Raw genomic sequence first — 15,949 nt, 5'->3', positions numbered from 1 at the left:
AAAAACATGCGACACGCCAGATAATGTGGAAGATAAGAAAACCCATTCTCCTGCTCAAATCGAGGCTGATTCAAAATCAGCAGGAAAGTAAGGATACGTGTTAAAAAGACAGAGAGAGCAACGTGGGGACGAGGGAATGGGCAGCTTCTGCACGCAGCACACAATGCGGGGCACGTTTCGGCTTCAAATGGAATCGGATTCATTTAGCGTGCTTTCCCTTGGCTGCAACAAGAAGTCACTTACACACGCGCGCGCACAAACAAACACACCGACGCACACACACGAAGGCACCGAAAAAATCTCAACAGTAAGGCTGAGCAAGGGATGTGTTTTGGCGACTCTGTGTCACGACATTACGAAAGAGAGAGAGAGAGAAAGGAATATTTGATTCAAAGGAGCACTATGTTTGACTTCATCTGCGCCGCATTCAGAGCTTTGTTCTGACACTGACCTTGTTCATAGGCGGGCAGAATCCACAGGAAATATCAGATGTGTATGTTTTGACTTACCGTGTATGTATGTCAGCGCATGTTCACACGTCTATTATTAACCTTGCCAAACATTTGCTGGTGTCAGAGTGCATGCAGACACATTTCAATACTTAAGATCTTCAAAATAACCCCCCCCCCTCTCTGTGAGTACATCTTCTAAATCCGTCCTTCAGCTTGACTCAGTCACATGTTTAGTTCTTTCTGCAGTACAACCCTGTCAATCAGCTGCTATGCTTTATTTCAGAGTGGGAAGAAAATATGTGTGTTAAAGAAACTGGGGATTTATTTCGCCGCATTCTCCGAGAAGCTAACAGAGGAAAGGTGAGGCATGACTGCTTGTTCCACTGGTTCCACTGCCCGTCACTGACAGGCCCCGAGACATGATCACTCAGAAAAAAAATGAGCATTATATAGCAAACGTTAGCTGTAATGGTGAAGTGCAGGTGCAGCCGCTGCTTCAAATGTACCACCTGCAGGGCCCCCACAGATGTGGCGCTGAGGCGTGATGTGTTAAATGATGCAAATGGGTTAGCACATCCAGAGCCTGTCATCAGTGGCTGTCGGTCTGCGTGCTTATGGGGGGAAAAAAAAAAAAAACAGGAAATCTGAAAACATCTAAATCTTTTACGACACGTCATTTGTTCAAATCACACGTGGAATCGTTTGACTAGATAACAGCCGGAATAGCATCAAGGGGCTTTAAAAGATACTGCTGACAAAAACCTATACGTGTGGCTTTAAGTTGATTGTTCTGCGCTACAATGCCGACTTCTCAACCATTCTTTTCCAGCTAATTCATCTCTAATGTTCATAGACTGCTGTCGTCTTCTGCACCTTCCTTCTCTTTGTTTCCATTTTCCTCATCTTTCCCGTCTTCCATTGTACCCCCTTTCTGTCTATGGTTGCGATATAAGCCATAGCCTGTTAGTAAGGGAAGACCTTGAAGTGTCTTTTTTTTTCCCCCCCTCATGTGCGGAGATAAATGTCCAAGCGTGGGTGCTTATCACCCGTTTACAACGAGAAGGGAGCGCAAGGGCGAGACAAAGACGAAGGTAAGCAAGGGTTTCAATGCAGCAGGCAGAGGGAGGAGGTTCTTAGATGTGGGTCGGAATTTTTTTTTTTTTTTTAAACTAATAACTGAACTGAAGACAGAAACATAAACAATAAGTTGCTTTCTATAAAATGCTGTCAGGGAGTGAGGGGGGGGGAAGAGGAAGATGAAAGCTTTTCCATTCCCAGGGACAGAGCTGAGGGCAGCGCCGGCTGCTTAATCACGACTCTGGGCTGCTTCTAAAAAGGCTTCCTCAGCTCTTCCTCTCTCGCTGGATATCTTTATGATAAACCCAAGAAATGTATTTGGAGAGCTCTGGTATCGCATCTCATTCTGTCTCACTAAGCGACAATCTCTCTGTCCAAATGCCAACCACTTAGCAGAGTAGGGGAAAAAAAAAAAAAGGAAAAGACTTCGAAAGGTGAGTGAAGATACAGCGTGTACTCAGACAGCTACGCAGTTATCAACCTTCAAGTGGTGTACTTTTATTCAAAACCAAATTGTAAACACCAAGACGGGAGCCCGAGGTTAAACACATCCCGCCAAACAGAAGTATGACCTTGAAGCCAGTAATTCTTTCTTTATATAATCACAAAAGAACCGATGGCTGTAAAGCGTTACTACACTTTCTCAGGTTATGGCAGAATGAACGACTGTTTAACACGAGAGCAGAGTCAAGCACCGCAGTACATGTTCTGGAAACAATGTCAATGTCAACACTGCAAACATTTGAAAGACGTATAAAGACGTTACCAAAGCTTTTCTGCAGACACGGTGAGGCGAAGCAGGAGTTAAGATGTAGGCAACAAAAGCGTTTACAATCTCTATAAGCCTCATGCGTGAACGCTCAGAGGTTTGACCTTGAGAACACATCGACTGTTTTTCAAACATCTCAGGTTCACCAACCTCTAAAAGGTGGATTTTTTTTTCCACATATAAATATTAGCCAGTTTAAAACGACAAAAAAATGGGAGCTCCCACTTTTTATTGGCTACAGTATAGGTCATAAGCTCCGCCTCCTCCATGTTATCAGGTGGGACATGGATCAAACTAGAAAATCAAGATACTCTTTTAAAAATGTGTAATTGAATATAGTTCCTGTCATTGTAGCCAGTTCTTCTTATCATGCTGAGTCATGTCCAAGTGTTCCTGAGAAGTTTAGTTTTGACATTTAAAAAAAAGGGGGCATAAAGACACGATTGACAGGTTGAATTGACCAATGTGGCTCCTGCAGCACTATACGCACCGGACTAGAAGAGGAGGAATGTGAAGAAGAGTTACACATGTCATTGTATTTGCTTTAAAGTTATGCAATAATTGACTGTGGACTCTGCCAGTCCAAGGAATCTTTGCTGTCTGTTTGTCAAATCAAAGTGGTTTTTGAGCTTCAGGGGCGGGATATCAGAACCACAAACTCGCCCCAGCTGATCTCTTCTGCAAAGATTCTGACTCTATTGTGGAGGGTACTTTGGCTTCATTTGTGTCCAACAGGAAGAGATGGTGATGTGTCAGACATCTTTATGTGAAGTCAATGGTTTGAATATGAAGTATGTCCCCAATATCTCTAATGCTCAAAAGGCTGTTCCTTGCTATGTAATGTCAGTAAAATGTGATGGCACTACACCGTTGCTGCAGCAGTGCACTGAATACGGTTAATCTAAAAGAAGCTGTACGTTCTTTTAAGTCCTGGAATCATAATTATTTGTGGCAGTAATTGGTACCTGACCTTGACAATTATTCATACAAAGGGTCTCGCAGCTCTGCAGCTATTGTGATTATAGGGCTCAAAGTTTCTTGCTTTCAGCAAGAACAATTGTGCCCCCCTCCCTCTGTGGGTGGAAAAGGCATATAGACAAGCTTTTAAATTATGCCACTCCGACACTGTTGGAAGTGGCTTTCAGCATATCTGAGGAACAGACATAGTCTGAATACAAATGGGATTGAAAAATACCTTTAAAAAAGGGCTGGAATGTTATGGAAAGGTAGTGCAGTGGAAGTCCTTTGAATTTAAAATGTTACGTGTCATACTTCTGAATGTATTCCCGATTTCCCGTAATGTCCCAATACGTTATAATAAATGGTGAAATGGACTTTTGTGAACAACATAAAGTAATGTTGTGAATGTGAATGAAAGATTGCTGCATGTTAAGAAGTGCTGGTGGAGCAGCAGTTAGTGCCTGCACCCCATGTACAGAGGTTAAAGTCCTCCGGGCGGCTGGCACAGGTTAGGGTCCAACCTGTGGCTTCTTCCACGAGTGTCCTTCCTTCCTTCCTTCCTTCCTCACTGACCTTTCTATCCACAGTCTTATCCTAAAATAAAGCGCATTTGTGTGTTTCCTCTTACATTTGGAATATCATATCATATGTTACTGAAGATGATCAGTCCATCATCTATAAACGAAATACCTTCTTGAACACAAAGAAAGTGTTTTAGTGTGCCACGGCTGCCATACGGCACAGCAGAGATTCTACTGTATAACATTGATGGTTGCTATAACAACCTATAATTAAACCATACAAGCCATGTGGCAACCAATTATTAGACAAGCCACCATGAAGTTCTTCCAGCTACAGTACATGAACAGGTCAGTTGTAACGTAATACAACGTGTAATAAAGGCTTGTGTTGAAAAGAAGAATTTCACGTTTGAAACATGTGAAATTGAATTCCTAAAACAAGATGTAAATAAATAGCATCTTAAGCAGTGTGTTGACAGTAGTAAAAACATGACAAAACAGGAAGCCAGCACTATATTGAGTGATGTCAGCACTGATCTGCGGTGGACACACTTCCAGCCATCAGCTCAGGCCCTCAGCCATCACCACTCCTCTCCAGTGACAGTAGGGAAAACACAAGCACTTACTGTATTTGGGCAGTGGCATCTTGTCAGGGAAAATGCAATATGCATTAGACACAATCCAATCTGTCTCCAGTGGATTGGCGTGAGAGTGCGTGTGTGTGTGTGTGTGTGTGTGTGTGTGTGTGTGTGTGTGTGTATAGGTGTGTGTGTGTGTGTGTGTGTGTGTGTGTGTGTGTGTGTGTGTGTGTGTGTGTGTGTGTTCCTGTCTGCGCGTGGATGCAGCAGAAAGAGGAGAGTCTCAGTGGGACGGCTCGGCGCTGGGCTGGCACACCGTCAGACAAACACACTTCATTACAGGCCTATTTACCTGATTAACTGGGCTACTTTATCAGCTGCACAGCACTCTGCCACGCACAACTGTCTGCTCAGCTCCCCCCACCCGCCCCACACCCACACAAACAAACAAACAAACAAACAAACAGCACCCGCACAAACCTTTTACAAACGTGACGCCTGACTCACCAGCGGACAGTTTCGCTCACTGACTAGCTGGCTGGCTGAAGGGAAGCAGCGTGCATGAAATCCCGTCTCCCTGCAGATGGCATCAAACGCGTCTCCCCCTGTGCTCTTGATTTAATGTCACCTTTTTACACGTCAGACCCCAAAAAAGAAAACCTGCATATGTTGTAATTCATGTCTCCTGGGTGAGGAATAACATTTGGCATGGAATGGAATGGAACAATCAAACGGGATAAAAAAGCCCGGCGCTGCCTCCCAAAGACTAGAGAGAGAGAGAGGACATCTTGAAACATTATCATTACAGGAGGGTAATGATTTCCTTTCTCTTTGCTTTCTGTGGATCGGACTCGAGGCTACATGAGAAGAAAATCATTCGCCAGCGTCACTTTTTAAAGCACTTCAACAAACTAAACCTGTATGCCGGATTCAACCCAATTAAACGTATCACAGGGAGGCAGAGTGTTGGGTTATAAAAAAAAAAAAAAAAAAAAAAGAACCTTTACGCATCACAGCGGGAGAAAATGAAAAGAGGATGCAAAAACGAACAAAGTCACACATCAATTCCTTCCACCAACTTTGTCCTTCTAAGGGGCAGCAGTGTATAAGAGCACACAAACATTTCCCCCTCAAACCATGATCATTCATGTGCCCGGTGTTCTACTTCAAGCCTGCAGCGCCCCTTTCTCTTTTTCGCCATGTGTGCCTGTCGCGGCTGAACAGAGCCAAGCGGCCCTATTTGAATTCAGATCACGGGCAGATGGGTTCTTGGCAGGGCTACGCTCCCGGTCGCAACCCAGACGTGGAGGGTCTATCGTGGGCAGGGACCCGCTATCATACACCTGCATGAGGCATTGGCAGCGCCTATGCAGAGACACACACACACACACACACACACACACACTGAAACTCAAGTTGGCAGGGATAAAAAAAAAAAGCTTTCTTAATCATGTGGATGGATGCAGACATATACAGGGTGCAGACAGAGAACATATGGTCCTACAGACAACAGCAGGATGATATGCAATGCTTTTTATTCATCATATCGAGTATGTGCATAAATCCATAATACACATACACGTATACACACACACACACACACACACACACACACACACACACACACAGTGGCTGGCTCCCATGCTGACACTACATCTGTTTGTGTAATACCAGAGCAGACCTCTGATCACAGGTGCTATCAGAGCTCATGGGCTGGGTTCAAGAAGACATGCCTAACAGAACGGCTGTGTGTGTGTGTGTGTGTGTGTGTGTGTGTGTGTGTGTGTGTGTGTGTGTGTGTGTGTGTGTGCAAAGCAAAAATAGAGACAGGAGAGGAAGAGCAGGGGTAGGGGAAAAAAGAGATGCATGAAGTGAAAGAAAGTGAAGGATTTCAGGAAGGGGGGAGGAATGAAAAAGAGAGACAGTAAAAGATCAAAATAGACAGGAGAGATAAGAGACAGAAATCGTCTGTATACTAAATCAGGCACGCTAGATAACAGCAGACAGAAGCACTGTTGTCTGTTAGTTGTCGCCGGGTACGATCTTTGATCTTCTCTAACAGTCTAAAATATCTGTCAGGTTGTATTTTCGTTCTCGTAAATAGAGCAAGAAAATTGTTGCCTTTCTTTTCGCTCCCAGAGGAAGAAGAGAAATTACAGCGAGTAATGTGCAGTGTTCAACACAAATATGATGAAACCATAAAGAGACTTTCATTTCTGATAATTCTGTTATTTGACTTCCAAAATGTGATTAGCGCAAAGACGCATTGAGAGTGCGTGCAGCCCGAGTTTTCTGATAGTTATAAAAACAAACAACAGAGATGAAGAGGGGTTTTTTTTGCTTTCAGACCCTTGCTACTACAGTAACATCAAATGCCATGTAGCATATGCTTGAAGAAAGCTTGAAAATCCTAGAGCAGCCCCTAAACCACAACTAACTCCCTCCCTTTGAAACCCCTCACACAGGCTTACAACCTAACCCACAGATGAGTATGTGCACACATAAACCTCCTGCCCAATGATCACCTCTCCTTTTAAAGTGTGAGTCAGGTTGGCTTCTTCACTTCTTTGGTCTTGGTCTATTAATCAGCACAAGAAGACCACTATGTTCAGTATGATTGCTTTTCCTATTGTCTTGCACGTGTTCTACCCTTTCACAATAAAATATGTAATAAAAACACAGAAAGCAACATCACTTTGATCAGCCTCAATAAGGATTCAGCTGCGATATTGGATGTCAGTGTAGCAAAATAAAGTGGAACTGATGATAATATGCTGTTCACTGGCCATGACTATCATGTCTACTAAAATTTCAGTTTAATTAGAAAGCAATTACACCACTCAAACATCGACTCCCTACTAATACGTTATACGTGCACTGGTTTAAAATCAAGATTTAAAGGTCACATATTATGCAAAATAAACTTCACCATGTTTCTCTAACACGTTTCCCTATCCTGTCTACAAACCTACCAACTATAAGAACAGTCCATCCAAAGGTGTGCTCAAACAAGCTGGAGATTTTCCCTTTGTGACATCACAAGGGGCAGTAGCTCCTCGGGCTAATTTTCATTTAAAGGTACAGACACAGAAACAGCCTGTTCTGTGTCATGAACACTTCGGACTGTAGTAGATTTTTAGCAAAAAAAACAAAAAAGAGAAAAAGAAAAAACAACTTTGCAAAAACACAAACATGTTTTTGGGATCTCAAAGACTTTTTTAAACTTGTTGAAAAAACTTGTGACTTTTAAGGTATCAGAACTCACAGTGTTTGTTTTGTTTTGATAAAATATTAAAGTTAAAGTTTCTGATGTGGAGGCTGCAGAAACTTAAGTCAAAGAAAAACACAAGTTACATAATGCTTATACAATTTGGTCCCCTTTGTTGACAGCAATCAATATCATAAATGTCAACAGATGAACGAGTTTATTTCCCCCTGAAGACGTCTCCTCTACTTATTCAGCTTGTTCATATTCTACTCATTAATCATTAAAGGATTTTCTGTGTCCTTTACGCCAAGGCAAATCCAAAAAATCTTTCATATGAATAAATTGAAGGTGTATAATCTATACAAGTTCATATAAAAGGTTATTTCATTAATTAAAACACCTTTCAATGTAACGCAGGGAACCATATGCCTTCAGTTCTGTGGACTATAACTCTCATACAGACACTTGAAGCCCTGCATGAGTGAGATGATCTGACACACAAAAGGTTTGCAACAGCAGGACAATTTAATTGGATTGCTTTAGGCGTTCGTAATAAAGTGGCCACAGAGTGTTTACTGGAGACGACTTTGTTTCTGATGACGTGACAGACATCTTGGAATTCTTATGTTAAAAAAAAAACACCAAACACTTTCATCACTTTCCCATGAAACCCCTTTTAAGGTTGTTATAGAAACTTACGTGGAAAAGAAGGTGTCGGGCGATGTCGGAAAAAAAAATGGTTTTGAACAAAGAAAGGAAGGGCTTATTTACATTCCAGCAACAAATCAGCATAAAAGGCCAATCATTGTGATGTAAATGTGTAACCTTTGTAGCGCTCCCCAGGAGAGTGCTGATTTCTATCATTCTACCCCTCGCCTCGTCATACGCTCACTAATCTCTGTTGTACCGTATAGCGTGCTCGGGATCAATAGCAAGCGCCATGTGTGAATACATCTCAGGGCTTGTTTGATATGTCACTGGGGAGCTCCATGAGCAGCTGAAAAGCACAGAGGAGGAGGCGAAAAAACACTCTTCAACCGGCACGACTAATAGGACGCCATTTGTACCAAAGTGTTGAGCGTTCATTCTGAAAAAAATGAAAAATACAACACATCGGTTCAAGCTAAACACTGCCAATCAAAGCCATTTCTTCACTAAGTGGTTCTGTTTTGTAGGAGTCATTAATAAGCTTCAAAGATATCCCACTCCAAACTGCAAAATGAGTCATAAAAAGAATCACAGCTACTAAAACAAAGCTAATTTTTTATAGACAGTATTTTTGCCCAATGCAGAGCTTTTGCTATTCGCAGATGATGTCGTCATCTTGGGCTTTATCAGGGTTTTATGCTGCTGCGCGCTTTAGGGTCAGACATTCAAAATGAGGGCGAATGACTCGGACTGTGCAGTTCAGATGAGCTCCCGTTCCAATGTGACGATGGAGACGGCGAAAGTACCCGCTGAAAATAAAGCAGAGAAAAGGTACCGGGCGCTGACTTCACGGTGTCAGAGAAGAGTTAGCTCCAAATCAAAGCTCTCAATTTACTCCTCGCTCCTCTGTCCGACCCTTTTACCCACGCTCACAGGCTTTGAGTACTGAGGAGGGGGGAGAAGAAAAAAAAAAGGATTGCTGACACAAGCCACCCGAGATGAGGTACCTCCACAGGGTAGCTGGCCTCACTCTACGTGAGAAAGTGAGCAATTCAGCAAAGTGAGAGTGCTTGGTATCGAGCTAATGCGCTGCTGCACTGACAGGAGCTCTGGATGAGGTGGTTCAGACTGGTCCAGGTGAGAGTACAGAGGTAATGGACACTCCTGAGGGATTAATTATGCACCAGGAAGAGGAAGAGGTCTACAATAAGACCCTGACCTTGATAACGCCCAGAATAGGAACGACAAAAGACGGCACTCAAAATAACAGTTTGTAGACCAAAGTAAAAAAAACACACCATCAGAGAATGTGGCATGGTTGATTTGAGTTTCCTGATTTGAAAATGCAGAAATATTACATATTGGTGAGAGTGGTCAAAATGTTCAGCATGTAGTTTTTAATCAACCATCAATGTTGTATTACATCATGTGACACTCTCAGTAAAGCACCTTCTAACCTATGATTGTTTTGTGCAAACTGACATGTACAAAGAGCTGATTGTATCCACGTTCAAGCTGTATGACCTCTCTGGACTAATGTTATTCATTCATCTAAGAGGTCAAGTTGCAGGATTTACTGCAACGTGGCGTCAGATTAAAGTTCTTATAAATGCTGAAAATGTCATCGCTGTACCACGCTTTCTTCTTAATTTTTTTTTACCAGCTAACTTCTGTGGATTTTGTTCCATCATTCAGGTCATAAGCGCCGCCATGAGGAGTCCTGAAAGTCCTGAAACAGTGAGTCAAATTGAAGGGAAATCTCTTGAGGGCACACACACATACATATATATATATATATATATATACATATATATATTGATTAAAGTATATTGATATCTGGCAGTTAGATCATTATATACAAGTCAGGACTGTGGGGGGACTTGTTGCCTTTACTTGATTGGACGGTGGACAGAACAGGAAATCAGGAAGAGAGAGTTGGGAATGACACGCAGGACAGGAGCCACAGGTCGGACTTGAACCCTGACCGCTCGCTTTGAGGACTACAGCCTCTTTACAGGGGGCGCATCCTCCCCCACCCATAAATCTTAACCATCAACTTGTCCTTCAGAAAAAAACACACCAGTCAGTTGGTAATTTATTTGTGATATTAGAGCCGTCGTTTGTGATCATTTAAAAACAACCGGCGAGGCAGACAAGCTTGAAACCTCTTCAAATGTGAAGGAGGAATTCAGCTGATACTTTCGGAGAATCGGCTGATTTTAGTTCACCTCATGTCTCGCTGTCTGGAGGGCTGAACTGGCTGGAGCTATGTTCTGCAGGTCTACAAAGCGGACCAGCGGCCTCTCAGGTTAGCGTGAGCGGTCAAACAGTGCAGCGTTCCCAACATCCAGACCGAGACGCGTGAGGGGGAGGAGAAACAGGACAGGAGGAGCAAGCGAAGGGAGAAGTCTGAGAGGAAGCGTATGGAGCTATAGAACTTTTCTCGTTATGGGTCAGTGAGGCACAAAGGTGCTGTTGGGAGTATTTCTAATCCAAAACAGTGCTGCCTCCACAGCTGCTGTTTTCCCCTCAGCGGTGCAGAAACAACATCATGAGAGCTACGAAAATAGATGCGACCGTCTGGCTAAGACGAGGTTAAACCTCTCAGAAAGCTCAGGCTGCCCGACAAAGCTCCCAGTGGAAGTTTTTTTTTTTCTTCTTCTCCCACGTGACAGGACGTGACGCACCTCACATCGACGCAATGTAAAGTGAACTTTCCCTTCATTATGAATGGCTGAGCTGTGTGAACTTACGTGTTCTTTTCTCTTACGACTTCATCTGACCCCAGGAGGATTATTTGTTTAATGTTTTTCTTCCCTCAACTTTTGCAGCAGATTTAGAATCTCTTAGCAACACAACGGCAACATGTTTCAGTCCGAACAATGCATACAATAGCCCAGAGCTTCCCAAATATGACATACTTGTTGATCCTTATCCTCCTCTTGGCTTTCTAAAAACACATTATAGGTCAGTCTGCCTCCCACAGTCACACATGTTCTTTCTAGTTTTAACTAAAACTCCAGATACTCATTATTCCGCCTACAAGTACGCTTCTTCAAACACTTCATATCTCAGAAAAGTACTTAAAGGCATCCTCTGAATCCCCCCCCCCCCACCCACCCAAGAACAAAATCTTAGTAAAACAGCGAAAAATTGGAGGACAATCTGAACAATGGTGCGATAACATAGACTTTTCCCCAGCTTGGAGTGTCCCTATCTCCACCGTCTCATAAAAACTTAATGTGTTCAAGCTCTTAAAACCGAGACAAGGAGAGCCCATTTCGCCCAGCAGAGAGAAGTTCAATTTCACCGCAGAACCTTCTCCGGCAAAAAAAAGAAGGGGGACTTTACTCCTCCGAAAACCACTTGGCAGAAAAGTGAAATCCTATTAAATCTTTCAGCAAAGCTCCCATAAATATTAGGAAGGGTGAGGGAGTGTCTGAAGTCAGACTCGTCGAGAACACAGAGAACTGGACTCCACTGCCACAACCAGAAAATACTGTGGGCATTTTTTTGAACTCTGTTGAATTATTTCATAACTATTGAAGTCAGGAAGAATGCTGTAACCCACACGAACACCACCTGTAGAAAGCAGCGCAGCGCTGTTCCACATCGATTTAGTGGCACGTAAAAAAGGAGCAGTGCAGCCGCTGTGCCCTCTTTAAAAAGTCTCTTAGTAACCAATCAATACGCCTCCTGACAAACCCAATAAGATTTAAAATCATCACTACAACAGAGGGTAAACACTCGCCGCGTGAAGGGGAATGATAACAGAGACGTCTTACCTCTCTCGCAGGTGCTGTCCCAGTAGCCAGATCCAGTGCAGTCGCACACAAAGCGGTTCCAGCCCTCCTTACAAACGCCGTTGTTCTTGCAGGGATTACTGTCACACTGTTTCCCCGTCACCTTACTGCACGAAGACTTGATGCCCGTTGCATTCTGGGACTGCGCTAACTGCCGGATGTCCTTGCTGCGCCCGTCGATGAACAGATCCCGCACGCAGCCCACGTAGCCGTAGTTGAGCATAGCGGTCCAGAGCTCGGTGGGGAGCACCAGGCCTGCGCGGTTGTCAGGTAGACCACCCAGATAAAGGTCCCCCTCCAGGTCCAGGATCTCATTTTCACCGCTGGCTGTGAAGGGAGACCGGCGGCTGTTTACCGAGATGATGCCTGGAGGGAAGAAAAATTAGTATTATTAAACAAGTGAGACACGACACTGTGAAAATGTACTTGTCAACATGTCATGTAACCTACTTCTGTCATGTGCTGAAAACAACTGACAGATATTATCTTCCTTTATGTTTTCCACTTAAGTGGTCCGCAATATTTAACAAGATCTCCAAAATGACAAACTACACATCAAAAAAGACACACAGTGCCCTCAATCTGCAGTGATTTTCATTTTTTTTTTTTAAAACTTATTTTAAGATGAAAAATAAGGATACAGGTTTTAGTGAATACGAGACTGACAAGACGTTCTCTTGATGATAAAATTGAGCACAGGGTTTAAAATGATTGAGATTTATTGGGAGGTGATTTTGCAAGCAAACATCCATGTGCTGCTGTTCACCAACAGGTGCAGTAACAGAAGAATGTATTTGGGGGCTTGCATGTCTTTTTTTGGTGGATAGAGTCAGAAAACCAGAGAGAGAGGGAAACGGCCCGCAAGAATGAGCCACAGGCCACGTGGCACACGCTCCATCCGCTGGACCACAGCACCCCCTGTGATCTCATTTTAACTTTATGAAGCCTGTTGTTTTATGCTTTTTTCACACTTCCCTCAATTGAAAGTTGAAATTACCCCCCCCCCAAAAAATAAATAAATAAATAAATAAAAATACATAAATAAATAAATTAAATAAAGTGTAACGAATTAGGAAATAAATGCTTTAAAAAATATATTTTTGGTCACTTGTAGTTTTCAGTGTCAGATGCTGTTTGAGACTTTTTTGTTTTTAGTGACCACAGTGAAGAAACAACCACAGGACATGTTTATCTGGAAGTCAGTGAAACATTTTTGACCTTAAAACAGGAATCTCTCATCACAGGGTAGATCCTCAGACTTCCCTTTTCTTGCACAACACGACCTCTCTCAAAAGCTCCTCATCATTTCTTGAAGGAGGTCAAGTCGAGATGAAAAGACCACTCTTCACACGAAAGGGGAATAATACGAGTTCCCACGTGTTACTCGTGAACGCTCACCTTGAAGCCTGACAGGGAGCGTCTGACTGGAGTTCTTTGAGGATAAAGAATTTAATTCACTTGCAACTCTTATTAACATTTCACTCGAGCCACAAGTGTGATTATGCCGGCTGTTAACCATCCCTCAGTCTAGTATCCATATATCTGTCTCATTCCTCCTTTTCCTTGTGAAAATCCTGCTTTCTGCTCTGCTATCGCACTGGGGGCAGTGCAGGTGATTAATCAAAGCGGCGCGCTCTGACACACAGCTAAATTGGCTGCTCTAACCTGATATATAACACAGGCTGTAGCACCGACTAACACAGCCCGGTTCTCTGGAGGATCCCGCCTAATGCACAGATTTTGTTGGGGTTTGGAGCTGAAGGCAACAGAAGTTTCCCAACCCGTTTTCTCTAATATAATCTTCTTCTAATACTTTCCGTGTCCTCGGCCATGTTTTCAGGTCAGAGGACATACAGACGGGAAGGAAGCAAAAGGGGAAATGGACTTTGTCGCTATCTGGAGAGAAGTAAGGCTTTTTTCCCCGGCAATAAATCACCACAGAAATGAATATGAAGAGGAAGTTGACATCACACAGGGCTTGTGATGCAGAAGGGGTGGGGGGGGGGGGGGGCACTAACAGGGTCACAGCTTTGATCCTTGCAGCTGGTGCGATCCAAGTGGGGAAAAATACAGCGCGAAGAAAGTGCTAGAATTTTGAAGGGATTTAAATGTCCATTGCCTTAAACAATGTACAGCTTACAGGTGAGTTCAAGGAGCAAGTGACTGAAGGTGGCGAGTTCTTCATAGGCAATGTTCTTCTCCAAAACCCTCATAAAACACCTTTTTAAACGCTTAGAGTTGAAAAAGTGAGAACAATTTATTGATTGGTTAGTGATTGTTGGACATCTCCGGAGCTCCCTCGTCTCGTAGGTTCCTCTTGAACATTGTCTTAACGTCCTGGCCGTGGACCCACCTGACTCCAACACCGCCTATCATCATTACTATGAGGGTTAAAGTGAGTCGCCATTATCATGACTGTCTTTAAAAGGTGTATTCTCATACATGCCTGTGTGTCCAATCAGACTCACAGCTATTCTTTAACACTTCCTGACGTCGTTTCCTCCTCTCTAGCTCCTGGCTTGTTCCATACTTACTCTCTGATGTACTTAAAAGTGGCGCGAAATAAATTGTAGAATTTTAGGATTTCATTGCAATTCAACACAAATGTGACCCCTTTAACCGGCACAATAATGATCTCCTGAGAACATGCACATGATGGCCTCAATGGCTGCTGAGATATTTCAGTCTCAACCAGTCAAACCAGCAGTTTGAATGTCAACTTCAATTTATACATTACGTTTCAGTTATATACTGGCGTCATTCTGCCCTCAGTGTTATAAGACATATTGTACTCGAGCTTTCCTTTCTCTTCTCTCGGTTTGATTACCCTGTACTCCTGGAGTATTTTATCTGCCTTGTCAGCTCTGCCCGTAAATTCAAATTCCACATCGCCTCAGGCAACATCTTTTTAATTGAGCTAGGAGCTCTGTGTCGTGATTGAAGCCTTTCTTGATTATGTGTTTGTGTGTGTGTGTGTGTCTGTGTGTGTGTGTGTGTGTGTGTAACAGAGACAGAAATGAAAAACGGTGACATAATGGGACCCCAGTGCTTTCCCAAAACACAGAGCTGATCACAGTTTACTTTACAGCTTAATGTGCCCGGAACAGAACAGTGATGTTCAACGAAGGAGACGTCTCTGTTAGTAAATGGAGGTTATGTCTACTTCGAAACAGAAGACTGGGATAATATCTTTACCTGAGCGACCATCTCTCTGGATGTCCACGTGGTGCCAGGCGCCGTCATTGACCTTGGCCTGTGTAGCTTTGACCTTGATGGTGCCGGAGCCCATGTCCAACAGCAGGAACAGACCTCCATCCAGCAGCTCCACCGCAAAGAAGTCCACCTTGTTGTTCTTCTGGCCCTTCACGTCCCGCCGGTCCTGGGCCTTTCCGTGGGTGAAGAGAATCAAGCCGTTCGGCTCGGAGGTGCGGAAGTCGAAGGAGATTGAGCCGACGCGTTTGGTGTTCCATTTGGGCAACGCCAGGAAAGAGTCCGGGGTCTCGAAGTTGATCGGGTCGAGGGTGGGAACGTTTTCGCACTTGAAGACCACGTCGCCCTGGAGTTTCATCTTGGGGTCCACGATGCGTGCGAGACGGGAGAGCTCCAAGCGGATATCGTTGTTTTTATACACCACCTGGGAAACAAACATCATATTCAATATGTATGTAAGCGTTCGTACCTCAGTGGGGAAACAAGTCGTAGGGAGATTCTGGTATGTTTTTGGGTTCTTTTACAATTTGATGGATTTTTATTGCGGGAGCAGAATCATTGAAAACAGGTATTTTCATGTGAATGAATTGTGCTTCAGATCAAACTATAATATCAGCGCATCATAATAAAACACATCAGAGATTCGAGGAGCGCTGGATCGATAAAACTAATATCTTCGGAGGTGTGTGGGGCTCAATTTGTTTCTCAGTTATTTTCCATTTC

The 15,949-nt window shown here is 43.5% G+C and overlaps 1 protein-coding gene across 13 annotated transcripts in view; it reads right to left on the bottom strand.

Moving 5' to 3' along the window:
• Positions 1-15,949, bottom strand: part of nrxn3b (neurexin 3b) — a 295,208-nt gene that overhangs the window by 189,998 nt on the left and 89,261 nt on the right. For all 13 annotated transcript variants that reach the window (XM_079340502.1, XM_079340503.1, XM_079340512.1 and 10 more), the window contains 2 exons: positions 15,212-15,650; positions 11,999-12,382 (listed from right to left, as the gene is read on the bottom strand). In XM_079340502.1, coding sequence (XP_079196628.1) covers positions 11,999-12,382; positions 15,212-15,650 — 823 coding nt within the window. The remainder of the gene's footprint in view (positions 1-11,998; positions 12,383-15,211; positions 15,651-15,949) is intronic.

This window comes from Symphodus melops (assembly GCF_947650265.1).
Source record: "Symphodus melops genome assembly, chromosome: 1".
In the NCBI taxonomy this organism is placed as follows: Eukaryota; Metazoa; Chordata; class Actinopteri; order Labriformes; family Labridae; genus Symphodus; species Symphodus melops.
This window is presented reverse-complemented; position numbering and strand designations above follow the sequence as displayed.